General features: G+C 41.8%; 1 protein-coding gene and 1 long non-coding RNA gene across 3 annotated transcripts in view; one reads left to right on the top strand and one right to left on the bottom strand.

Annotated features, from left to right (window-relative positions):
* The window catches only part of Egfr (epidermal growth factor receptor), a 162,363-nt gene that overhangs the window by 115,830 nt on the left and 18,923 nt on the right, over nt 1–27,610 (top strand). The window contains exons 8-20 of one of the 2 annotated variants that reach the window (XM_034508862.2): nt 197–313; nt 814–940; nt 1,036–1,109; nt 2,376–2,466; nt 4,343–4,542; nt 7,557–7,689; nt 9,897–9,987; nt 11,913–12,070; nt 15,650–15,688; nt 18,709–18,850; nt 19,962–20,084; nt 21,800–21,898; nt 25,619–25,804. In XM_034508862.2, coding sequence (XP_034364753.1) covers nt 197–313; nt 814–940; nt 1,036–1,109; nt 2,376–2,466; nt 4,343–4,542; nt 7,557–7,689; nt 9,897–9,987; nt 11,913–12,070; nt 15,650–15,688; nt 18,709–18,850; nt 19,962–20,084; nt 21,800–21,898; nt 25,619–25,804 — 1,580 coding nt within the window. Of the gene's footprint in view, nt 1–196; nt 314–813; nt 941–1,035; nt 1,110–2,375; nt 2,467–4,342; nt 4,543–7,556; nt 7,690–9,896; nt 9,988–11,912; nt 12,071–15,649; nt 15,689–15,788; nt 16,424–18,708; nt 18,851–19,961; nt 20,085–21,799; nt 21,899–25,618; nt 25,805–27,610 lie in introns of those variants that run through there. The other variant, XM_076938102.1, reaches the window with a different exon arrangement.
* On the bottom strand, nt 1,125–25,748 carry LOC143443052 (uncharacterized). Its single transcript, XR_013111751.1, has 4 exons — nt 25,612–25,748; nt 23,519–23,632; nt 18,688–18,911; nt 1,125–1,549 (listed from the first exon to the last, which is right to left on the bottom strand). It is a non-coding gene; the product is annotated as an uncharacterized LOC143443052 (long non-coding RNA).

Here is a 27,610-nt window from a genome sequence, read left to right as displayed (position 1 = left end):
TCAGAAAAGCCATTAAACTAGGCCTTGGTTCCTCTTGTACCTGAAACCTGTCCGTCTTTCTCCTCAAAGTAAAGTCAACCAAACTAAGAGGGACCTTTTCAGCAGCCCGTATGTAGCAGGCCATGAGGATGTTTGTGGAAGGTTAGGACCACCTGCTGTGGCTTTCAACATCTTCTTTTCATCGCCTCTTCCCCAGGAAACTATGTGGTGACAGATCACGGCTCATGTGTCCGGGCTTGTGGGCCTGACTACTACGAAGTGGAAGAAGATGGCGTCAGCAAGTGTAAAAAATGCGATGGGCCCTGTCGCAAAGGTAAAGCAACCTACAGGTGTACCGTAGGGTTTTTTCTTGACCGTTGTGCCGAACTCTTATGACCACCTCCCAGCAAACCCACCTTACTCTTCTAATTTAAAAAAAAATAAAAACGTATAAGCTTGCAAAGCCCAATTACATGGTGGAGGAGGAGGTGGGGGAGTTCTCTCGAACCAGGTACAGAGGCGCCACCTGCAGTCCAGGTGGGTGAACTGTCATAGACAGAAAGGGGAGGAGCCAATGTCTGTGTGAGTGTCTAGATTCAGTCCAGAGCGAAAATTCAAGTCTGACAGAGGTATGTGACAAAGACAGCCCCAACCCCGACTCCAGTGACTGATAGGAACCCCGAAGCCTGTCACAGAAGTCTTGGCACCTGGAGGGTCCCCTCAGGGTCGTTGGGATGAATTAACAGTGCGTGGTAGCAAGGTTCTTGCTTCTGCTTGTGCAGACCCAGCCTTCTTAATTCAACAAATGTAAATGGAACACCTCTTTCTCAACAGTTTGTAATGGCATAGGCATTGGTGAATTTAAAGACACACTCTCCATAAATGCCACAAACATCAAACACTTCAAATACTGCACTGCCATCAGCGGAGACCTTCACATCCTGCCTGTGGCCTTTAAGGGGTGAGTAACAGCTAAGCGATCTGGGCGGAGAGCTACAGAAGCTCCTTCATTAAGCCGTGGAGAATGACCAATAACCATGTCGCTGTCTGTTTCAGGGATTCTTTCACGCGCACTCCTCCTCTACACCCACGGGAACTAGAAATTCTAAAAACTGTAAAGGAAATAACAGGTTTGTACTCCGATATGCAGGGGGCATGTATGGGAAACTAAATTTTATAGAGACTCTCAGACAGTTCCCCTTCTTCTCTGACATGAGAATAAGGTGCCTGATGCTTATCCATTATGATTAATTCTTTGAGACATTTTTTAAAACCAGTTTTCCTTGATGCAAGTTGAAAGCACTTTAAGCCAAGGCTGCTGCAGCCGTGCTGGACTTGATGTGGACACACGGAATGGCTCTTTTCTGCTCAGACAGTCCATCATCCTTACAGACCCCAAATCCCAGAGAGAAGACAGAGGGAAGGATATGAGGTTGAACACTAGCCGGCAGTGCAGGTTCTCCAGTTTCACAAACTAGATTTCAAATAATTGTCCACCCGGGGAATCTGTGGGTCTATGATTGCCACCTGCATGTCATTCTCTTCATCTTGGAAAGGGAGATAATTTGATCTGAAAAACAAGATTGATATGAAGATCAGAGTTAAATGGAAAAAAAATATTTAAAAGGAAATCGTGGTAACAGGAGACTGGAAAACAGTCAGAGAAGGATTCGGGTGTGTAATCTGATATCCTTCAAGGACTTCAGCACCAGAGCATTTGCTCAATATGTCAGGTGGAAATTGGCCTACACATTGAGGGAGGGGCAGCCAGGGATTCAAGGTTGCATAGAAGGGGTAGGATTCGTGTGTGTGTGTGTGTGTGTGTGTGTGTGTGTGTGTGTGTGTGTGCATGCACTATCAACCTTAGTGGTAGGGACAGGAAGTATGGGCTGCCCTGGTTCATACAGCAGCCTTATCCGAGTCTTAGAACATGCTTCCTACAACAAAGAGATTTCTTTTTTTTTTATTGGATATTTTATTTATTTACATTTCAGATGTTATCCCCTTTCCCCATCTCCCCCCCCCGACACCCCCTATTCCATCTCCCCTCCTCGTGCTTCTATGAGGGTGTGCCCCCACCCACCCACTCCCACCTCCCCACCCTTAAATTCCCCCACACTGGGGCATCCAGTCTTCACCTTCACCCAGACAAAGCAATAGTCATGTCATGGAACCGATAAATGGATTGTTTTTAATAAATGAAGACTGGCGATAAAGCTGTGCGTTCAATTCCAAATATTGGTTATAAAGTGGAACCACTGATAACTTTCATGTTTAGAAACTCCTTCTCTTACTATTCAAAAAATGTTTTTAATCATGCTAATAAATGTTTTGGGAGATGAAAAAAGAGAGAGAGATTTCTAACAGTGTATCTAAGCCATTTTTCTTCCCTCTAGGGTTTTTGCTGATTCAGGCTTGGCCTGAAAACTGGACTGACCTCCATGTTTTTGAGAACCTAGAAATAATACGTGGCAGAACAAGGCAACAGTAAGTTGGCCATAACAAAAGCCTAATAGATGTTTTTCAAGTTTGTCAAGGGATATACAAATAGTACAAAGACCATCTTCCACTAATGTGAACAACTTATGTGAGTAGATATGAAAACTAAGATAAAGAATTTGTCACTGTGCAGTGCACTTCCCTCAAACATGTACTTCACTCTGGGCCCACCAGATTTTCCACAAATGCATCCATTCTTTCTCTGTCCTCTCCAGTATCTCACACAGCACTGATGTCTGATGTCTTCCTAGTCCCCTTCAAACTTCCCCAACTCCTGTGTCTTTGCTCATTTTCATTGTCTTGACACCCTGGGAAAATGTGACTGGGTGTTTTATAGGATGTCTCCTTGTTTGTGGTTGGCTAATATTTGATAATAATACAGTTGAAGATCTATAGCTTGTCACACCAGGGAGACAGAGAGAGATGGGAGAGGGTTGGAGAGCTTTCAGAGAGTAAGAGAAACCCTAAGATTTGTGGTGAGGAAAAGAAATTTGCAAATCTGTAGCTCAAAGCTGCCTTGGAAACTTTCGGATTGTGATAGCTTTTTCTAAAACTTACCACCTCTAACATCACTAATTCCACTACTATCGTGGAATAGTTAATGGGTCAAAGCACCTTACACACAGAATATGCATTACTGCCCATAAACTCCTTTAGATGGACACGTCTGATACTAAGCATACAGCTGCTTTTGCTTCCTGTCCTCTCAGGAATGCTCTCTTTCTGGGGTTAGCACCATGTTTCAAGCAGCTACACAGGAGCCCTGTGTGTGCTTTCAAGCATTTAAGCTCAGGGATGACCACTAGGTCCTGGTGAGACTCACAAAAGGCTGGGGCTTGACCTGCAAGAAAGAAAGACCCCAGCCAGACCCTGACTTCTTGGCATCTCTGGGTGTATGCTGGGGGAGAATTCCCAGTAAGTGATGGTTGTGGATCTTCTACCCAGGATCCTTCACTTTCTTGAAAACAGGCTGTGAGGAGAGATGATTCATGAAGGGGGAAATGAGAATCAGCATGACTAGAAAGAGGGCCTGCCAAATACTGCTTTAAACTTTGGTATTTAACCCCCTAACTTCCAGTCTCTTTCTTTTGTCCTGTCTCTACTGGCCCATTCCTGAAGCTAGTGTCAAAAAGATTCTTAAAAATACACACCACTTCTATGTGCATTTCCATCAATAATTGTATTTGACAATTTATGCCTGGCAGGGCTCTGCTCTCCAGGTCTCAGATATGAGCTATCATGGCTTGGAAAAAGTCACCCTCCCCTGCCCTTCCTCCATGGTACGCTTTACTCCTCAACCTTGGCTGACATAGTGCTCACACTAAAGCTGCAATTATTTCGATGGACTCAGAAAGCTCTGCCTGGATGATTATATCACCTTTAGACAGGTTCCCTGAGTAAAAAAAAAGACAAATATTTAACCTGTGTGGTATTTGGCAAGTGGAACCACAGATATTCATTCAATAAACATGACTGGGTAGCTAGCTGAGTGGTAGGCAGATGGACAGATACTCATATTTACTTAAAGTACATTTAGATGTTGCCAGACGCTAGAAAGCATGTTCTTGATTTCTAGGAAAACTATAAATATAGTAAAGGAAATGACATAAAGCCACTGATTACGTCCTCCTGTTTATCCAAGTTTAAAGATAATAAGTGAATGAGAAACTATCTTTTCCTTGAAATCTTAAAAAAAAAATACTTGCAATTTTTAAAAGCTGTGATTCATACTTCTCACAGAATAATTAGTAATAACTGGAACACAGTATTCAGGAAACTTAAGTGGCCCAGAAGAACTAAATTTGAGGGTGGCCCGTTGCTTTTGCTATAACACACACTGCAATTTTTCTTCTCCTTCCTTTAGTGGTCAGTTTTCCCTGGCAGTTGTTGGCCTGAACATAACATCACTGGGGTTGCGTTCCCTCAAGGAGATCAGTGATGGCGATGTGATCATTTCCGGAAACCGCAATTTGTGCTATGCAAACACAATAAACTGGAAAACACTCTTCGGGACACCCAGTCAGAAAACCAAAATCATGAACAACAGAGCTGAGAAAGACTGCAGTAAGTAGCTGGTCCCATCTCACCCACACAGACAGTTCCTAGAGGTAATTTATTTTTGGAAGAAACACTGCAGAGGTTTTCCCCAACCATTCTAATTGCTTTTGTTTATTCCTTCATTGAATTAAAATTTGCATATTCATAATTGTAACACCAGCATCAGAATTGTTTCCAGAATGTTCTCATCTCATATGGTGAATCTGTCTTGTGTGGTTTCAACGTGAAATGTCCTTTATAGGTTCATGTGTCTGAACACTGAGTCCTTAGCTAACTGTACTATTGGAATGGTTGTGGAACCTTTACAAGGTGGACCTTTCCTGGGGGAAGGCAGGCTTGAAGGCTCCACTTTCTGTGTATTCTCTGCTTCCTAGAGTTGCAATGAAATCATATGTTCCTTCAGACTTCCATTGGCACGCTTTCCCTGCCATGATTGATTGAACCCCTTCTTAAACTGTAGATCAAAATGAACCCATCTCTCCTTAAGTTGCTCTTGTCCAGTATTTGGTTGCAGTAATGAGAAAAGCAGTAAAGAAAATCAATGTCAAGCAGAGGAGCCTTGGCTTTGATGGATTTGAGGATGTGGTTCTTAGACCTTTGGGGCTAGCTTGTGGGAGGAATGTGGAGAAGTTTGGAACTTTCTTCAAGAAAGCCCAGGAATTTTGTAAGCATTGCGTAAAAGGCCATCCTGGTGGGAGTTTGGAAGAGCATAATGCTGAAAGAAATATGGACAGTTGAAACCTGGCTCATCAGATTTCAGAGGGGAAGAAGGACACTATTAAAAAGTGAGCTGGAGGCCATTTGTGATAGATTCTGGTAATGAATCCGGATGTATTCTGCCTATGTCCTGAGAACTTAAGTCATTAGAAAGCAATGGCCTGCTTGGTGGACGATATCTCAAAACACAGAGAATAGGATTCAGGTTGTACCATGGCTGCCGCTCACTTCTCTTATCCGGGTCTACAGCGTGCTGGAAGAAGAAAGTGGACAGAGAGATATGAAAATATGCAGTTTGATGGGCAAAGGAGAGAATTTAAAGTTGCACATAAGTCAGGTGCTGAGGAAGCAATTGTAACTCTAAAGGTATAAGCACCATTAAAGAGAAGCCTTGTGCAACCACATTGGGACAATAGGAAAAAGTACCCTAGGGCAAGACCTCACCCACCAAAAGGTTCATCTTGTGGAAATGTAATTAATTGAAAGAAGAGAGCCAAAACTGAGAATTCTGCTGAAGAGACTGCCTGCTTCCAGAGGCCAGGCTACATCTTTAGCTGGCCACTGGCATGGGCAGTCTCAATCACAGGGTACTGGTCTGACTGACACACGCAAAGGATACAAGATTGAAGGGGGCATGGAAGCCTGTGCCAAGATTACAGAAAACCAGTCAAGCCAGGTGGTGTTTGGCAGACTTGGAGTTGTGAACGGGGGCTGTGTGAGCCTGTAAAGATAAAACTTGAGTGGCAATGGACACTCTAGGATTTTAGAGATGTCAGCGTGATAGAATTCCTGCTAAGGAAGACTGCAGGCATGGCAAAGAGCAGGCCAAAGGGGGCTTTTCCACACTGTAAGGGACAGACCTGGCAGGACCGAATTACGAAGACTTGGATAATTCTTGGGTAGGTCTTCTGGGCTTCAGGTTTGCTTTGGTCCAGTCTTTCTTTGCTGTTTCCTGATTCTACTCTTTGAAATGGGAATGTTTACTATGTGCCATTGTAACGTTGGAAGTTTGTGATTGACTTTTTTTTTTATAGCACAGAGGCCGACAGTTAAGAGATTGCCTTGAGTCTTGAGAGAAAGCTAAGACTTGAGGCTTTTGAACAATATTGATAGTGTTAAAGATTTATCAAGGGCAAGTGAGATGGCTGGGCTGAAAAGAACATTGCTGCCACACCTGGCATCCTGAGTTCTAGTCCCAGGACTCACATGGAGGAAGGAGAGAAACAACTCCCACTAATAGTATTCTGACCTACACAGAGAGAGGGGGAGAGTGGGAGGGAGGGAGGGAGGGAGGGAGAGAGAGAGAGAGAGAGAGAGAGAGAGAGAGAGAGAGAGAGAGAGAGAGAGGAGAAGCATGTATACCCTTTACACAAAATAAATAGAAATATGTAGTTTTTTTTAAAGACTTAAGAAGATGGAATGAACACATTTTTCATTATAAGATATTCATAATCCTATGTGGCCTGGCGTGTGGAATGGGGCCAGAGGAATGGTGTGTTTTGAGTATGTTCCCAGCAGGCTCCTGTGTTTGAACACTTGGCCTTTTGCTTCTACCACTGTGATGGACAGTATTCCTTCTTAAACTGTTATCCAAACAAACCCCTTTCTCCCTTAATGTGTAGTCAAATCTATGCTTTGAGCCTAGGCTACTAAATATCTGTAATTTAAAAAACAAGCTAGCATTCCTTATATTTTAAGTGCAGACAGTTCTGTGCACACTTTATCCTTCCATTGCTGTAGCCAAGTACACATGCACACATGGACTTGCATACGTACACATCAAAGAATGTGTGACGTTTCACATTCTATTCCCAACTCTGATTTTAAAACATTGAATTAACTTTTGAAACTGGCAACTGCCCCCTGGATTTGTGGCAAGATTCTGAACTCTGACAGAGGTAATGCTGTATTCCAGAACTCCTCTGGCCCTCTTGGGCTTTCGGGAACTTGTCTTGCTTATTTTAATGACTTCTGGCTTCTAATCCCCATTCATACACGATGACTTCAGTACTATGGCAACCCTCAGTGACATGGGAAGCTCTTGGCATAGTGCCTAGCACACTGCAAGTACCTACAACCTTCCCTGCCATTTCTGTCAGCTGCGACATTCATCACCAAAGTCTCCCCAGGGTCAGGTTCAAGCTACCCCAAACACTACAGAGAAGAGAGGCCTTGGTGCCATATTATCTCCAGAGCCCTAATGTGTCTTGTGAAGAGCACACAACCCCTCAGAAGAGTGTCACTTCTTCTAATCTCTCCTGTTACTGTCCACTAACTGACCCTATGAATCACTGTCTTCTCAGAGGCCACTCACCACGTCTGTAATCCTTTATGCTCCTCGGAAGGATGCTGGGGCCCTGATCCCAGGGATTGTGTCTCCTGCCAGAATGTGAGCAGAGGCAGGGAGTGCGTGGAGAAGTGCAACATCCTGGAGGGGTGAGACACTGTTCTTTCGGCCTCTGTGTACCTAAGAAATAAGCCACTGTGCTAGGTTTAGAGCTTTGTAGTGATCCAAATTAAGTTTTTGTTTTTTTTTCTGTTCCTCTTGATTTTAACCTTGTTTGTTTTACGTTTGTTTTCTGGCAAATTGTTCATCACATTACAAAGTAAGTTTCTCATGGTCCCTTAATCCAGCCTGATCATTTATCATAACTCTTTTTCTGAAAATACTTTAAATTTTCATTTTACATGAGTTTCTCAAGATAGAACAGAGACTGTGGTTAAGGTAGCCAAGAAGCGTGGACATTTGGCCTTTCCTTTCCAGACCACTCTTCCCTCTGAATTAAGATATATCAACACAGAATACTTCCTAATTAATTTTAGTTTTGTGTACCCCAAGCATACACTGATCATTGATTGGTGTATTAAGTGATTTTTTAAATCAACCAGGGACAAAGAAGTAATTGATATATTTGATTAATGTAATAGTAATTTAAAAAGCACAGCATATGCATATAATGAGAAATTCAATATCAGTGTAAACTTTTAAGTAGCTATTATAATGATTAAAGTAAATTGCTTGAAAACTAGATTGAAGAAACAGAGAGTGGCATTTTTTTTAATTTAAGGAAATAGGGAAAGCTATGATAAGAAGAGCCATACGACTTACAGATGATGCTGGGAAGTCATCCATCCTGTTTCACTAACAGGGCATGGACCACAGTTTGTATCCAGAAATATTCCAGAGCAGGATGGAAAGACAAGTTTGAGTTCTTAAGGCTTTATTAACGAACTTAGGACAACTGCTATAGCTGATGTTTGAATGTGTGAAAGGCCTACATAGTCCATCCTCACATTTAGACACTCACATTTTCAGCTTTGAAATCTCTTCACTGTACCCAGAGACCCAGGTCTCTTAGTGGAAGATGCTGAGTACCCTGCTGCAATACCCAACCACTCTTCAAACCAAGACCCTTCTGCAGGAGGTGACAAATAGACAAAGCTCAGAAAATTCCCACTCTGGATTTTTAACTACTAGTCAGTTGGGTGTGGTCCCTTTAGTCTGTCCATATAGGAACCATGGAGTGACAAGGAAAGACCAGTCTGATGTGGTCATTGCCTTCTTTTATATACTTCTGAGTCTGACAGAGTGAGTAGTAGCAACAGGCAGGTGGGAACCTCTACTGTTAGAGCCTCCATTCATCGCCTGTCTATTGATACCCTTAGCTCTACAAGTCTTAAGAGTTCTTGCTTAGGTCTGCAGTGTAGAACTCCTAAGTGATACAGAATGTGTATAAGCCTAGCACACTGGGATTCCCTAACCCTTAGTAGTATGTGGTGCAGCCTCAAGAAGGGGCTGGCTAATAGGTTTCTCAGCCCCTGACAATGATTGCTATTGGAATTCTTGCCCCCAGGATGTCTGAGACCCTTGCCTCTAAAATCTTGGCGCTATTCTGGAACTCTTTCAGCACTTTCTCTTCTCCTGCTCTATACAGTCTTCCATTACTCAGCCTCAGCTCCCCGTCCTCTATTTCTGCCATCCCCATCATGCCTGCTTTGGCCCCTCTCAAGCTGTTCATCTGCCTCTTCTCCACCTGTCAATCAGCTGACCACTACTACTTCTGCAGCTCAGCCTATGACCACTGCTCCAAGGCCTCTTCCAGCGCTTCTTCTATCTCTGCTGCTTCGTTCTTGATGTGGCCAGCACAGTCTGAACTACTAAAGTAGACAAAGGAAAGACCACTTGGGCAAGGTCTGTTATTGTATTAATGTATCTGACATTACAATATCAGGAGAGGCAAGACACAGGAAGATGTTTTCCAGAGCACCCATAAGTGAACAAGCTTGATTCCTTTCATATCCCTTGGTCTTAGTAACCATTTCTTTCCAGCTTGACTTTGGTCTTAGATGGAAGGGATGTCTCATAAAGTTGTTTTTCATAGTTGGTGTTCTTAACCTAGCATCCAAAAATTATGTCTATTAAAAAATGTCAGGAAAAAACTCTGATTATAAATGAAGATGTCTGTAGGACAACCTAAGGTTCTATTAGATGACCTCAGCACATTATATTTCAAAGCAGTTCCAGCATTCGGATTCTTTGACCTTAAGATTCTTTTGAATTTCTGGGATAGGTCATTTGTGTTGCTTCAAACAGTTGTGCTGGTCATGGTATTGCATGACCTGTTCATGTGCTCTTCTCCCAGGGAACCAAGGGAGTTTGTGGAAAATTCTGAATGCATCCAGTGCCATCCAGAATGTCTGCCTCAGACCATGAACATCACCTGTACAGGCCGGGTAAGAGCCCTCTGCTGTTGTCCATTCTTGACAGCATCAACAGAAATATCAAGGATCCAAGCCATTCCCGGGAAGAAAGATGGCATGCAAGCCCTTTTCCAGGAAGAGATGTGCATGATACGGTCTTGAAATGTGGCCATGCTGAGTAGTGATACCTCACACCCGCCTGTCCAGTGTCCAACACATGTCTCACCTTGACCAGTCCTTCACTGTGCCACAGGACACCCTATGCTGGGGCTTAGACAGTGCCAGGCAGCTTTCAATCAAACACTAGCAAAGAATTATTTAATAAAACCAGGTTACATTTTTTAAAGGAATTCCAACATGTTTTTAAAACGCAGTTTCTTATTTACACGTATAGTGGCAAATTCATAAGAAACGTAAATGAGAACTTAGGTTCCTCTGACAGTAATACCCTATTAGTACTTGATACTATGCACAGAGAAGTCTTTGACTCAGCTTGAGTTCCAACAGCAAAATCTAAATCTCCTCATTGAAACATGTTTCAGAAGTTGCCTATCAATCCTGCAGAGTGTAACCAAACTGAGTCAAGAAATCTGGGCTGTCAGCATGACTGGTTACAACGTAAACCTTGGTCTGCAGGCTTACAGGGCACTGGGCTAAATTTCCATAGGTACGGTGAAATAATTGCTGCTTTTGCTTTAATGTTCCAGCTGCTCTGGCTTTGAGTGTTCAGCCTCTGAGTGTACAAAGCTGAACCGTTAAGGAAGCCAAGGGAAAAGCCTTGCCTCACCACCTTATTTCAGTCTCCTTGTACAGTGCGAAGCACATTACCCGGCCCCACTGCCTTCATTTCTCAGAATTTTCCAAGGACCTTCTAAGTTTTACAGACAAAGCCTAGCGTTACACATCCACAGTCCATTCTGTAGCCAGCATCGTCATGTGCCACCTTCTTTTCCCTGGAGAAATACAAAAGAGCTTTGCTCCTAGATGCTCCTACGCTCAGCAGGTTGAAGTCTGGCTTATCCTCAGAAATTCCTTTTAACTTCAGATGTGATATGCAAGAAAGACAAAGTGGTAAAATACATGTAGACCAATCGAGATGACTCGGACAAGTATGGTGCCCACAATGTCTTCATATACTGTTAAAATGAGGTGACGAATGCAGTTTAATTAATGTTTGGGTAAAATAAATGCGTTTGCTTTTTCTACGAACACATTTACCTTATGCAACTTTGTTGGACTAGAGTGGCTGAAACTCTAACGGAAATAAAACAGCAGCTTTCCCTTCTCGGCAGACTATAGCACTTAGATGAGATAGAGTTGTGTAAATGATCACAGTTAGCAAAGAGCGCAGCTGAGAGCCAGCACAATGAGAAAGGGGCTCGGTGCCAAGCCTGATGAAGTCCATCAACGGGCCACACATGGTAGAAGGAAACCACCAACTCTCAAAGGTTGTCCATTGACCTCTACGTTTTCATCCACAAACACATAAACATAAGCACATAACTAATTAATTAATTTAAAATAGATATGTTCTTAAAGTAAATTTGAGTCAGTAGGAAAAAATGTAGCCTGTCGTGGGCATAGCGAGCAAGAGCAGTCGTAGAACTGGTCACATGTCTTAAAACATATGACAAACATTGGGGCTGGAGGGATGCCTCAGTGGTTAGGAGCACTGGTTGCTCTTCTAGAAGACCTGGGTTTGACTCTAGGCACCCACATGACAGCTCACAGCCACCTGTAACTCCAGTTTCAGAGAATCTGACACAATCTTCTGTCCTCTATGAACATCAGGCACGCAAGTGGTGCACAGACATACGTGCACATATACAACAACAATAATAAAAAATGTCTATATTATTTGGCTTTTGTTTTCTCATAGTAAATATTATAAATAGAAAGTTGTTTCCATTTTTAAAAAGAAAGAAAAGATGTGCAATCTTTTTTATACCCTGATTCAGGGGCCAGACAACTGCATCAAGTGTGCCCACTTCATCGATGGCCCACACTGTGTGAAGACCTGTCCGGCTGGCGTCATGGGGGAGAACAACACCCTGGTCTGGAAGTATGCAGATGCCAACAATGTCTGCCACCTCTGCCATGCAAACTGTACCTATGGGTAAGTGTAGCGCAGTCCCCTATAACAGTGTATGAAAATTTGTTTGCTGGAAATGTCTGCTAAATTTTCAGGCAATAGGTTAGATAGGCTTGCATTTTGGCCAGGACCCTAAGATGTTGCAAGTCCACAGTCATGGTGGCTGCAGTGGTGTGCTGGTGGGCAGATCTCAGACTGGTGAGAATATCACTAAGCATCTCAGGATGTCTGTCTCAGTAGTCTTAGTTCTTTGACAATGCATGTGCCAACGGGAAAGGTTGAAGGATGGGTACAATTACCAAGCCGTCACCCCTTCCCCCTCTATATGAGTAGGGTTGGGATAGAGTTGGTGTGGGCTGGGGTGAAGGGGCTGGGGATATGGCTCAATCAGTAACATGCTTTTCATGCAAGTATGGGGGCCATAATTAATCCCCAACACACATGTAAAAGAAAGTCAGGAGCAATGACAGTACATACCTGTAACCCTGGTACTGGGAAGGTGAAGGTGGGAAGTGGTGTTTTCTGTTGAGTTTCAGTTAAAGGAGAGGTCCTGACTCAAAAAAAGGTGTGGGGGGGAGCAGGAGCAGTTGTAATTGAGGAATAACAACTGGTGTTAATGTCTAAATTACAGTTCTCTCTCTCTCTCTCTCTCTCTCTCTCTCTCTCTCTCTCTCTCTCTCTCTCTCTCTTTCTCTTTCACACACACACACAGAAAGAGAGAGTAACAGTTCTTGAAATGTTGCTTCAAATGCCTTTTTAAAGTCTTGATTATTAAGTTGTTACAGCGTAAATTAAAGCTATTTTGAGTATATTAGCAGAAATGTTCTGATTCTATACATCTGATTTATTGGAATGCTGTAAATTTATAAATATAAAATATTTAATATGCATCTCACTGTATTTCTTAAAACCATCATCTTTACTCAGAACTAGTATTCATTCTCTGGATCTTTCCAATACCAACTATACGGCTTTAGGATGCTGTATGTCTAACTAGATACTTCCATAAATACAATAGTAAATAATTCATCATGGATTACAGGATTTTGTGATCATGAGTTCATACCTGTAATACACTTAAATAGTGACTAAGACAGGATAAGCACTTGATCCATAAATGATGAGTGTTAGCTGGTGGTAGCAAAGACAGTAATAACACTAATGGTAAGGTGATAGTGGTAATAAGATTGATAGCTGTGATGGTGATGTAGATAATGGTGATAATGATGACTTGGATAGTGGTGATGGTGATGAAGATAGTGGTGATGCTGATAATGGTGATGTAGATAGTGGAGATGCTGACTATGTGGATGGCAGTGATGGTGGTGCCAGTGAGTACATTGGTGGAGGAGACAGCGGATATTCTTATTACTGTGACTGTTAGGACAATTAGTTCTCTAGAAAAACAATCATATTACCTTGAAATATTTTATTTTAATTTCTTTTCCAAAAGTCTCTGATTGTGTAAATAGAATCTTCAGAATCTCCAGGATAATATCAGAAACAGTGATAGTTGAAGTCAACATTTGATATCTGATGGTGACGTGTAGGATAACAATGTTTCAACATTAGGAATTGCTTTGGCTGATGGTCTGAGACTCCCATTATCCTGATAAAGAAAGAATCATCTGTGCTTTTATTTCTCAAGCTACGGTGTGGTTTGGAACGTGCCACCTCTGTGGTAGTGATTTAATATGGTCCAGTTTTTCGTGTGTGTGCATCACCTCGCTGGTTACTTTGTCCAGTTTGTAAACTCTGCAAAGCCTGTGAGAATTATGCTCAGCTCCTTTTTAACTTATCTCATTTTTCTTGCATAAGCAATTTTGGGGCAAACTCTCTAACACATAACTGCCTGGGCTCTGTCCAATAAATTAACACCTCCCCTCCTCTCTATTTTGGAAATAAGTGTGTTATGTATGTTTCTACCTGTGAATATGTAATATTGGCCTTAAGGGGAACCCCAAAAGTCACAGGGCAGGAAGAATTATTAGTATGCATTCTTACCTTGAATAAGAAATAGTTTTTCAAGCACAGAAAGATGGAATTTGTTCATAATGTAAATTAAAATTTTGCCCATTTAGTTAGTCTGATTTTTTTTAAATTTTCTTTCTAATTCTATTAAGTCAGATGAGGAACATGTACTTAAATTATTGAGTCTTGTTATTACTGCCTGTACTTATCTCAAAGTAATGAATTACACAGAAAGTTGTTGATTAAAATGAACTTTTAAAATATGGTGAAATATTGATGAGGACACCTTTCCCCACTTAAATATTTATACATCATCTAACATACTGCCCCTCTAACTTTTTGGAAAAGTAGTGTTTTTCCTATTTTCATGGGGAAGGAGTGATTTTATAGGACTCAGCAATCTGTACAATTTATGAGCCAGCCATGTTAGAGGCCAGGCTACAGCATAAGAAACCTGCCTAACTTCAAGAGCCACAGATGTGTCCACCTCAGCATGTGTGGAGATACTGGAGGCACATTCATCTTTAAGGTGAACCTTATTTTTACATTTCTTAACATTTTTTATCCTCTTAAATGAAACAAGGTCCCACAAGAATTTTCCCACTTTCGTTGTATGTCCCTGTGAATCTGTCACTACAATTACAATTATAAATTTTTTGAAATAATGAGAGAGTTGAGTCAGAGACAGAACATGACAGACGTAATCTACACAACCTCCTTGGCTTGCGTCGGGAGTCCAAAGGTGAGGGAGTCGCTGTCAGCTTTCCCGAAGGTTTCTTACTCTTGTGATGCCCCAACCCTTCACTTCTGTAGCATTTTGCTGCCACTGTCCCTGTTGGTCATCCTGTTACATGTGAACTGGCTTGTCTTCCCCTCTGAGCTCACTGATCACAGCTTCCTGATGAAAATTAATGGCAATTGTCCAAGTGTTGCTTTCAGAGGCTGTATGAAACCAAGCAACTTGTCCAAACTGTCAATCCCCTCAGCAGGCATGGGCTCCTGGTGTTTCGCACTCAACAATAAACAAACCACCAGACAGTGTATTTGAAGGAGAGTCTGACTGACACTAGAGAATGCTTCCTAGATTTCTTTGACTATCTTTGTGTACCTAGAAGGCCTCCTGCTATATCCCACTGCTGATTGATGCAATACCAGCTAATTTGGTTTATGGATGGAGGGCCAAAGCCATTGCAGATGGCTTTATCTGAGAGCAAGGAAAAGTCAGAGAGCTAAGCCTTCAAAATTCAAGAAAAACAGAGGGTGTAGCGTAGAACTAATTCCCACCCTGAGTAGTAAAAACAGTGTTTAGGATATGGCTCCAAATGCAGTCTTTGGCATACCGCTCCCTGGCCATCATGGCATTTGGTTCCAGCTGTATGGCAACTATATACTGTGTATATACAGTATATACAGCATTTGGTGTATACTGTGCTGCATTTCAGTAATGCCCTGACTGATTTATTGGAGGCTATATGATGCCTGTCACTCAAAAATTATTTTCTGACTAAATGAACAAATTCATTGTTTTATGTAATTGAGTTAATGTATGAAAAATATGTTAGTAACTACCCAATTTCAAAATCACTATGATTATAGCTATACAATGCTGTGGTTCTTTTTTTTTTTCTACAGATGTGCTGGACCAGGTCTTCAAGGATGTGAACCACCTGGGTATGTTCAATGATGTTGGATCTGATAGACCTTTTGGATCTAAGACCAGAAGCCATCTCTGATTTCCCTCTCAACTTCCTGTTTCTTCCAAATCCTCTAGGCCAGCCACAGGTCTCGGGTTCTACCCTCTTGCCCTGTGTCCACTTTGTTGGTCAGTGGACAGCATGTGATGGACAGTAGTAGTGCCATCTTCACAGAAGGCTAACACTATGGACCAGCCTGTTCTATGTATCTGTTTCTGCAAAGACAGCTGCTTTCCATAAGGCTCAGCATTTCTCAAAGTCTCCTCTTTTCCTCTCAGTATCCCAGGGGGTCATGTCACAAATATGATGTGAAGGACATTTTTGTCAAATGAAAAGGTCTAACTTTTTTCTTTCTTCTTGAAACATGTTGCCCAGCAAAGCCAATAAATTTCCATCAGCATTTTGTTTCTAATCAGTTCCTACTATTGACTGAAATGCTCCCCCAAGGAACATTAAATTATGTCTAAATTTCTGTTCAGAGTCATCATGCAACAGTGGTATCAAGCAGCCAGCATGCAGTACAGAATTGAGATTGTCTACAAAATGCCTGCTTGATCCTTACGTTTATGTCCCAGTTATGGGCATGTCTACAGATATCCCTTCCCTTAACATCTCGGCCTTAACTTCATGCTGTGGTAGCTGATCCCTTCTGCCATCAACTAAAATAGTAAAATAAAGGAAGGCCTTGTCTCAGGCCTGGAACCCTTCTGAATCATGTCTCCCCTTTGAGTTTCCAAGGACACTTCCCCAGCAAAATGACCCCTGTCTTCCTAGGCAGCCTCCAGGACTTTCTCAAATGGTTTTCTGTATAATCCCCACCTTTAAAACAGTCAGTGATCATGCTTTGCAATCATTTCTTTATTGTTTTCTTTTTGTACATCATTTATTATTAATATTTTTAAGAAAAGCATTTTGTTTTATTTTTTATTCTGATTATTTTTCTTTTATTGGATATTTTCTTTATTTGCATTTCAAATGTTATCCCCTTTCCTGGTCTCCCTTTCAAAAACACCCTATCCCATCTCCTCTCCCCCTGCCTCTATAAGGGTGTTCCCCCACCCACCACCCACTCCTGCCTTCCCACCCTAGCCATCCCCTACACAGGGGTATCGAACACCCTCAGGCCCAAGGGCCACTCCTCACACTTATGTCCAACAAGGCCATCCTCTGCCACATATGCAGCTGGAGCCATGGATCACTTCATGTGTACCCTTTGGTTGATGATCCAGTCTTTGGGAGCTCTGGGGGGATCTGGCCAGTTGACACTGTTGCTCCTCTCATGGGACTGCAAACTCCCTCAGCTCCTTCGGTGCCTTCCCCAACTCCTCCATCAGAAACCTCACGCTCAGTCCAATGGTTGGCTGTGAGCTTCTGCCTCTGTATTTGTCAGGCTCTGGCAGAGCCTCTCAGGAGACTGCTACCCCAGAGCCCCATTCTTTTCTAAACCACCTGCCTTTGCTACTGTGGCTTCTCAATACATACTCTGAAACAAACCATCCCTCATATATTTCAATGAACACTTTTATTGGTGAAAACTCATTAACTTTATTAGTAGGAGGTTGTTCTATAGCTCAGGAGATGACTTGTACTCCCTAAGAAGGAAACGTTGCAAACCACTATTGCATGATGTACAGTTGATTCAATTAAGACGGGTCTGTGAGGACTTTGGTCCCTGCACTATATGTAAATAGTGCTGATACTAAATCTTTGCTATTCATTAACATGTTCTCCTGAAAATTAGAATAAATTTAACAGAAAATCTAATGGAGGTAGATTCTTAAGGACAGTAGCTTTCAGCCTAGCACCACACCACCATAAAAGAAATAAAACATAATCCTTAAAGATTCCGAATTCATAATTAGTGATATTAATTCAGATACTTCTCGATGAGATTGAAGACATGACTTCTGATTTTTCATATTTCTGAAATTAGACTTGACCTTGGTGAGACAGCAAAGTTAATGAATCCCTGGGGTTTAAGGATACATTGGGGCAACAGTCACACAATGGTGCTGCTTTTTATATCTAAATCCTATCGGGTTGTGCTTCCACGAGCTCATTCATTCACATAGGGATCCCATTAAAAGTAGGAGACCCTATCAGGGTCTCAGCGTGCCTGGAAGGTCTCCCAATATGGCTATGGGAAAATACCTGACAATTTTTTTTTTCAATTGCGTGTATGTTCTCCTAGAACGGACAAAATGCAAGTTCATATAAAAAGCAGGATTTACTTATACTAAAGTTCTCTATACCTAAGGTTCAGGTGACATCATGGCAGAGAGGGTAGAGTCTGTAAAAGACCAGAATGTCTGTTCTTAGTGTCTACTCAAAAATATAGTTTGAACATTACTTGCACAACGGCAGTACTGGAAATCTCAAAAAAAAAAAAAAAAAAAAAAAAAAAAACCCACTCCTAGATGAAAAGCAACAGGCAATTATTGTCTGCTAAGAGCGGGGGGGAGGGGAATCAATTTTCTCCAGAGACAAGCCGCTGATAAGTTATCCGATTTCAGGTGATCAGCCTCAATACACACACATACCAGCAATACTAAGTGGACACAGACAGTTGTATACATTTACAACTTGGGGCATGAAGGGAGTTTGCGGGGGAATGAGAAGAAGACTAATGATGTAAATATTGTAGTCACGTATGAAATTCTCAAAAAATAAACATTAAAAAGTGGTATTCTTGTCCTGGAATGTTCTCTGAATTTTACATTAATATTTTCTTTATTAAAAGACTATAAAATAATTATAGTAATGAGAGAAATTAAGTTGAGACCTCAATTGTCTTAAATGCAGAAAAAAAAAAAGTGACTTCTGGCAGAGACGCTAAAAATGTTGGAAACATTGCCTTGGAACTTAGCCACCAGTCCATTCCTTTGTATAAGCCACACATATCCCAATTTCTGAGATAATTTTAATTGTTATCACTGTATCAAAATGTGCAGGGCATGTGAGGAATGTCCATATTACCTCTCTTGTCTCTCACTCCAGGCCAAAGATTCCATCTATCGCCACTGGGATCGTGGGTGGCCTCCTCTTCATAGTGGTGGTGGCCCTTGGGATCGGCCTGTTCATGCGAAGGCGTCACATTGTCCGAAAGCGTACACTGCGTCGCCTGCTTCAGGAGAGAGAGGTGAGCAGCGAGGCCTGGTTATCTCTGGATCAATAACATCCTCATTGCCATCAACTGCTGTCTAGGAGGAAAAAAAAAAAAAAAACCTTCCTTTGAGAATTTGTAATGTGGAATTTTATATATCAGACATTGTAGCTTTCCATCAATATAACAAATACCCATGACAATTCGTGTTTGAAGAAGAAAGGTATGTTTGACTCATGGTTTTAAGAGGTTCTGGGTTAGCAACATTGCTTTGGGCTTTGGACAGGAGTGTGTGGTGGTGGAGCATATTAACTCACCCCATGCCAGGGAGATGGAGCTAGTGAGGCAATCTCTCTTCTAGGTGATTTGTTCCCAGTCACCTAAAAGCCTCCTTGAAGTCCCAGTCTCATAAAGGCCCCACTACTTCCTAATGACATCATACATGATTTATTTTTAACACATGGGCCTTTGGAAGACACTTGCCCAAACCATAGCACATACATAATTGTCATATTATTTATATGTTATGGTGGGAGAATCAAAAAATTTCCAATTATACACAATTAGTTACTTGGAAATCTCCATTCAACAAAGCATATGTGTTTTTACTCAGTGTCTTTTGAAATACAAAGCTTAGTGGTGGCCTGCTTCAGGGGTAGCTCCTGGTCCTGTACCTAGGAAAAGAATCACAAAGAGAGAGATTGAAATCTTATGGTGGCTGCTCCTTTGTGACATCTCTATGGCATGGGTCTCAGGCTTCGCAGCCCTAGCTCCAGAGATGGCCCAAATGGTTATGGTATAACATTTTTCTTGCTACTGTACTTCAATTAAAACTGATTAACAAAACAGAAATGAAAAATGCATCCCTCAAGTGTAGCTGTTGTGTTAAACACCTATATTAGAAGATCTGTGTTACTAATGTGTATTAGTTCCATACCAAGTACATACTAAGTAATACATATTTCTAAGTAATGTATATTACTAAGAAAAGATGTCCACTGCTCCTTTTGAGTGCATTGCTCCTTTGAACTCAGCATGGCCCTATGCCGTTAGCCACTGGACACTCTTGGTCTGAATGAATCAACTATACATGTCACACATTGTGGAATATGGTGCTAACATCTCGGGTCTGCTCCCTTCTTCATAGCTCGTGGAGCCTCTTACACCCAGCGGAGAAGCTCCAAACCAAGCCCTCTTGAGGATATTAAAGGAAACAGAATTCAAAAAGATCAAAGTTCTGGGTTCGGGAGCATTTGGCACAGTATATAAGGTAACACTTCTGGAGACAGGTCTGCACTAGGCTTCTGAGAACCAGTGTTTGCTATGCTCTTCTGTGTGGATAATCAGATTCTGAAGTAATTCAATTTTTATCAACATCTACCTGTTTTATTGAAGGTGTAGGAATTAGTGTTCCCCCAGGCTAGTGAAAGAGATTTATTTTTTGTTATCACTGTGAAATCAAAAACATTTTCATAGACCACCATAGAGGCATAGACTGGAAGTATATGCAATGGGTAGAGACATATAGGGGCTACTTTTCTTGAACTGTTAGAATAAATCATGGGACGAGCATTTCAATCTTCTTTTCTCAATCCACTTTTTATAAAGTGTGATTCCAGCTTAAATTATTAATGAGCCACACTGCATTTATAACTAGCTGTGTTGGTTACTTCTCTATTGCTGTAATAAAACACCGTGACCAAGGCAACTTATAGTAGACTTTATTTTAGCTTACAATTCCAGAGGGTTAGAGTTCATATTGGCGGGGGAGCATGATATCAGGCTGCAGGCCCAGTGGCAGGAGCAGGAAAATGAGAATTGCCATCTTCACATGCAAGCACAAAGCAGTAAGAATGAACAAATATGGTGTGAAACTTCTAATCTCATAGCACTCTTGTAGTAATGTACTTGCTTAACAGTCTCCACCTACACGTCTTCAAACAGTGCCACCAACGAGGAACCAAGCATTCAATATCCAAGGCCATGGTGGACAGTTCTCATTCAAACCAGTACACCAGCTAAAACACACAATTTTTTTTTTTTTTTGGTCCTTATTTTTTGAGCCAGGATCTTACTACGTAGCCCAAATTGATTTGAAACTCAAGCATCTTTTGATAGTGTCTCAGGAGCTGTAATTATAGGTGTGGGGCATTAATACCCTTGGGAATTTTATATGATTGTTTTAAATAATTGAAATACAATTACATCGCTTTCTCTCCTCCAATTTTATCCTCTTTCCCTGCCAGGTACCTTTCCTTCACCCTTTCCCGTGACTCCCACTCTTAATAGCTCCATTTTCATTATGATACATACATATAAGTATACATATATATAAGTATATCAAACATACATGTAAGTATATCTGCATATATATGCACAAGTATATAAATACAACCTGCAGTGTCTATTTTTGATGTTTGTGTGTATATGATTTTAGGGCTGATCTCTCTGGACTGGACGATCAATAAGGGGGCTCATCTCTGGGAGAAGCTAATTCTCCTCTGTTCAGTTATTAGTAGCCTATAGTTTTTTTACTCCCCTAGGGGAGGACCTCATGAAATTTCCCTCTTCTGTCTAGCATGCCCATTGATATTGCAATGTTCTCGACTTGTTGATGCAGCCATGTCTAGGAAAAACCGTTTCACAGCAGACTTTCTGCTACTTTGGCTCTTAACAATATTTCTGGCACCTCCTCTGGAAAATTGGCAGTTGATCTCTGCATTTTGTCCAGTTGTGGTTTTCTGTGATAGTCTCCATTTGCTGTAAAGAGAGGTCTCTCTGATATGGAATGGTATTTGTTTGTTTCGATCCAAAAAATTATTCAGATTCTTAGAGCTTGTTAGCTAAGAGCCTCTGAGATATTAAAAAGTCCCAGCACTGCTGGCTTTGTAATGCAGAGCCCTTGAGGACTGGGGTCCTTAAAAATGCAGCCAGCTCCCAAGGCAGCATGTTTCAGGTTAATGTCAGCCCTCTTCTTAATCTCAGGGTGTCTGGATCCCAGAAGGTGAAAAAGTGAAAATCCCTGTGGCCATCAAGGAGTTAAGAGAAGCCACATCTCCAAAAGCCAACAAGGAAATCCTTGACGTGAGTTTCCTTTTGTCTCCTTAACACTTCATAGAATCTATCTTGCTTCCTTAGTTCATGTTTTAATTCATTTTGGATGTGTTAATAAGTTACACCCAATAGTGTGGATTTGAGCACTGTTCATAAGGTAATAACATAAGGAAAGTTTAGAAGATTCTGAATGATAACTATATTCCAGAAAAGAAGCTAAAGATCTGTTGTGGGGGGACCTTAGAGGAGAAAAGAGTAAAGTCATAAAAGTCAAGTGCACCCCTCATCTTGGAAACCACCTAGTCTGCCCCCTGCATCACAACGCTCTTCTCTAAGCTTTTCCCATCATTATATCATAAACAATCAGTTTTATCTCTTTTTATCCTTCTTAATATAAAAAGAACGGTTCTCTCCATGACTTACTGTATCTCTGAACCCCAAAGAATCAAAGCTCAGTGTTAACATATTTCTCCCAGGGCCAGTCTTGATGCTAACGTCTTAGCATGTGTTACCACAGTGGCTATGGGATGCAGCCACAGCACAGGTTTTACAAATGAGGGGATGGAAGCATAAAGAAAGCCGTTCCGGTTTCTATGACCGGGGTCTGAGGGCATCACAATATCTCAAATGAGCATTCTCTTTGCTTTGCTCTATTAGCTGTCTTTGAAAAAAAAAAAAAGCTGGCTTTTATGAATGATGCCATACATCAACAGTGTGAAACCTACTAGACTACTTACTACCTCACCTTCTAAGCCCCTCCCAACTAATTTAAATATCACACACACACACCCAATGTTGCTGATTGATTCTTTTTGGAGCATTTAGGAGATTCTACAAGAGCATCATTTTACTTTGGCTTCTCCTGAATTTTCCTCTATGTTTTCCTAACTTTCTTAGCTCTTGATAGGAGTGAACAGAGGTACAAAGAAGGTAATGCAAAGAGTGTCTTGGAACTGGATAGAGCCCACTTCAGTATCTCCCAGGGCTTCCAATAAGATGTTGAAAACTACACCTATCCTGGGACAGAAAGTTGAGGGCAGAGAATGCTCACGGGAGCTCCACATTGCACTTTGCTAATGAGAGTTGATTCATGAATGCAATGTCACAGAAAATCATGTGTGCTGGCAAGACACTTGTCAAGCAAAATTAGCTTTCATTTCAGAGTTTACTAATCAGTGCCAAGTCTTATTAACATAACCAAGGACAAGTAGTCAGGGGCCTGTGAAGCTGTTTCACTTACAGTATCTATCTCGCTTATATTTGTTAAAAAGAAAATAATATAGTCAATCTTACTTCCTTAATTCGTGTTTTAATTCATTCTGGGTGTGCTAACAAATTACACCCAGTAATGTGGATTTGAGCACTGTTTATAAGGTGATAACATAAGGACATATTGTTCTGAATGATAACTATGTTACAGAAAAGAAGCTGGAGATCTGCTTTTGGGGACCTTGGGGGAGGAAAGAGTAAAGGCATAAAAGTCAAGTGCACCCCGCATCTGAAGCCCCCGTTCTGTTCTTTCTCTTTGGCCCCTTTCTCTTTCCATTGATCCTCCCTGACTTTTCATTCTTGTCACCTCTGGTCTTCTCCTTGTGGGTCAGCTGTTGTGGCTGCAGCAGCTAGCAGACAATGGCCTTCTGGGTTGCTTACCAAGAGTAAGGGTCTGCCAGACGTAGAGTGCATTCTTCAGCACAGGGCCATGTGCTTATTGTTGCTGGAAGGCTCAGTGAGGGGCAGGAGCAAGGAGGGAGGAACCAGTTTCTGCTGAAGGAAGCAAAGCTTGTGTTTCTAAGACCAGTTTCAACAGGGCACTAAGTAGCAAGTCAATCAACATTGCCAACAAGAACATCCCTCAGTGAGCTGCTTCTTAAACACTGGCATGCACTTGTAAACAGTTCCAAAAAGCCCACACTCTGTGGTCTAGCTCCCCTGTCATGGATTTTAGTAACTTAATTAACTGGTTAAGACTTTTAAATTTCATAGGTTCCTACTTTTCATTTTTCTTAAAAGTGTGTGTGTGTGTGTGTGTACACTCATGAATATATAATATATATATATATATATATATATATATATATATATTATATATATATAATCTGCGTAGGCTGTAGGCTCCAAGGATCATACCTGAGCTCTCAGCCTTCCATAGCAAGTACTATCACATGGTGAACCATCATCTCATTGGCCCCTTTACTATTCATTTTTAAGATTTATGACTTTAAGACTCTCAAAAAATTTAGCCTCTCCTGGGACCCTTTGCCCCCATTCATAAAACAACTAATCCAGAAATGAGTAAGACAGCAGAGAAGGACTCAAATTTCCTATTAGCAATAGTGACAAACAGTGGCCTTCAGGGTCACTGAAGCCAGCATCCAGTGAGACTGGGACAGAAGCCACCGGGGTCTCCCTTATGAGTGCTGCCTGCTTGCAGCTGGTTCAAAGATTGTTGTGGGATACCAAGCATATTTGCTGCGGGTCACAATGGGCCATCCGAACTTCCAAAATAAACAGGGAAGAACAAAGCTCACTTTAACTTTTGCACACGACTACACAACACTCCCATTGTGCTGGGTGTGGGCAGGAAGTGACAACACAGTTCTGTTTGTCTATCATATTTTAGTAGGACCAACTGGCAGGGCTCCAGGCTCTGTGTGGCCTGACACCCACGCCCCCTGCTCTGTTCCTGTCCCAGGAATCATCAGCCTATGGCAGTTAAGCTTTCTCCGCTCCAGTTTGCAGATGTTTTTCTCCCCCTCTAAAATGAATCCAATATGTGCCCAAATCTCAAACACATCTCGAGAAAATAGGCAGAGCCAGAGGATTTTTTTTTTGCTGTTATGATTGTACAGCTTCCCAGACCCAGAGGAGAGATGTGATCTGTGCTTTTCTGGCAATCCCACGGCCTAATAATTTTCCCATATACTTTCCAGTTTAAATTTAGGCCAAGCAATGGAAAGAAAATGCAAAACAGATTTATATACTGCAGCATATGTGAGTGAGTGGGGGTGTGTGTGGGTGTTTCAGTATGAGTATGTATGTGAGTGTGTGTGTGTAAGAATGTGTGAACGTGTGAACGTATGTGAGTATCTCAAATGCATGAATCTCCATTTCAGAGGTTGGAACTGGTACATGGATAGTGCTTCTCTGGTTGATCTTCGAAGAGGTTTTATGTGCTGGTTTCTTGACCAAAATTTCTTGCCACTGTTCACAGTTCAGTCTTTACCAAGCCTTCCATGTTGAGAAGGGGAAGCTTCCTCTAGAATACCTGCTGACTCAGACCTCTCCTGCAAAACAAGGTCTTTACAGTACCAATGACCCATGCTCACTTCTGATGAAGTGAGAAAGCCATCCACTGTCTAGGATATACTGAGATCCAAACTTGGATCCCATAAAGCAATAAGAGCTAACAGCATTATTAGTCTTGATATGTAGAGAGATCTTCTCAAGGAAGATAGTAGCACTTCCTAAACTCTGAAATATCACATTTTATATTTTTTTTTTCATCAAAGCTTTTGCCAATGGCAAATTCCATTTGGGTCTTTTCCTCTTAACATAAAACACCCCAAAAGAGTCTATCTCCCACAATTTATTAGCATATAATAGCCTTGAATAACCTGACACTTGTATACAGAGTACATACTTTTAAACCAAAAAAAAAAAAGTAGTTTTATTTTACCCAGAAAGAGAACTGTGTGCCTCTCCCATCAGCCAAAAAACAACTCTGATACATCTCTTGTTCTTACCTTGTAGGAAGCCTATGTGATGGCCAGTGTGGACAACCCTCATGTATGCCGCCTCCTGGGCATCTGTCTGACCTCCACTGTCCAACTCATTACACAACTCATGCCCTATGGTTGCCTCCTGGACTATGTCCGAGAACACAAGGACAACATTGGCTCCCAGTACCTACTCAACTGGTGTGTGCAGATTGCAAAGGTAAGCACATTGGGAGGTCTGCCCACTGGAGTACCCAAAGAGCCAATGACAGGTTTCAGAAGCAGAATCAATGTTTCCATATAGTACAAAGTACTTTGACGTGTTGTTCTCCTCCCTGGTCTTCCAGGGGTGACAGTGATCATTGGTAAGAACGCTAAGAAAAGCAGCAAGGGGGGTCTAAGAGAAGGGAAGAAGATCTATTAGTTTCTCCATTCTGGGTACCTGAGTTCGCTGAGAAGATATATGTGTATGTTTGCATGCAGGATACATAGTTGTCCTTATTTTAAATTACATTCAGTTTCTTGGCTTGAGCACCAAATCAATGGCCACATACTTCATGTTGAAAATCTAGCCACTTCACATGAACAGTTTTCTCAGAATGTGGTACACAACAATGCTGGATGTTGTCTTTGTTTCTCTGGAGTCCTTTTTGGTGAACGTTGTGGTAATTTCTGGGACAGGGAAAATGAATTCCTCAGTTAGTACTTAATAGAAAAGTCAGCAAACAGAGTGGGGTCAGAAGAAGGCGGATTAAGGAGATGGCAATGGTATGAACATGTGGCCAGGATAAGCTTCTTCAGTGTCCCCAATCACAGGCATATTCCTGAGCTGAGGGATTGCACACTCCCTCCACCCACAGGGCTCAGGATGAGCACAGAGCAACAGATCAAGTATTTAACTATCCATAGGCCTCTTAAGGACTCAGACTTTCATCTCAAATTTCCCCCATCACAGTCTCAGGTCAGGCCTGCATCATATTTTGGCACCAAAGTTGGAAAGTTTGGCTTATTCTGACTGTAAGGGTACATTTTCACATGGTTGAACTTAAGGAATTTGTGGTAAAGCCTGATATTTGTTCCCATCCTCTTTAGACAGTTGAGTAAGATGTTGAAGGATGTGCAAGGGACCACAGGAGCACAGGAAAATGGGCTTCCAGATCTGGACCAGTTCTTAGCATGTACAGACACTGGTCATGGTGGCAGTTGCTTCTGGCATGTAGCAGGATATTTTGAACTAACCTCACCCATCTCTAACAGAGACTCGAGTGCATGTATATATAACACAACAAGAACAACTTTTTGAGAGCTGTGGCATAAGATGAGGTCTGCTTGGTATGATACTCTGGGCCATGCTGGAAAAGCAACAGCCCACTCCCCAGTGATCCAAACTACAAAATGTCCTTTATACGGCTGCACCATCTGAGATGTTTCAGTCACGACCTCAAAAGTTGGGACCACTCCATCATCTCGAGCTAGTGTGGCCATGGATGCTGGCCTCTGCCCATTGTCCAGTCTTGATGCTTTGCACAGAATATAGGACTTAGATTATGAGTGGGTCACGTGTGCCCCAGTTGCTGTGGATTTCTGTTGCTGCTAAATGGATATTGCTTGTGTGTGGTTGTTTTCTGATACTACTATGAAAAAGCCCTACAGATTTGGTGTCTCCTCACTATGAAAGCTATCTCCTCATAATTCCGGAGGTCAGCGGTCCAACCTCAGAGTGTTCTAGGGGCACTGGCTCTAAAGGCTCTTGGGAGACCCATTGCTTGCCCCTCGGCCTCTGGTGTCCCCAGCACTCCTTAGCTTGTATCAGCATAGCTGAGTCCATACTTCTTTATTCATCTGACTTTTCCCCTGTCTCCGTGTCCAGGTGCCACTCTATTTTCACATAAAGATGCCAGTCACTGGGCTGGAAAATACTAAGACATCAGGTTTTAAATATCGTCACCACAAAGAGATGAGGTTACAGCTATGCTACTTAGCTTGTCTTAGTTTCTTCACATTAGGAACATATACAAAAAACAAG

This window comes from Arvicanthis niloticus, chromosome 7, assembly GCF_011762505.2.
Source record: "Arvicanthis niloticus isolate mArvNil1 chromosome 7, mArvNil1.pat.X, whole genome shotgun sequence".
Classification (NCBI taxonomy): Eukaryota; Metazoa; Chordata; class Mammalia; order Rodentia; family Muridae; genus Arvicanthis; species Arvicanthis niloticus.
Note: the sequence above shows the minus strand (reverse complement) of the source record. Positions and strands in the feature narration are given on the sequence as shown.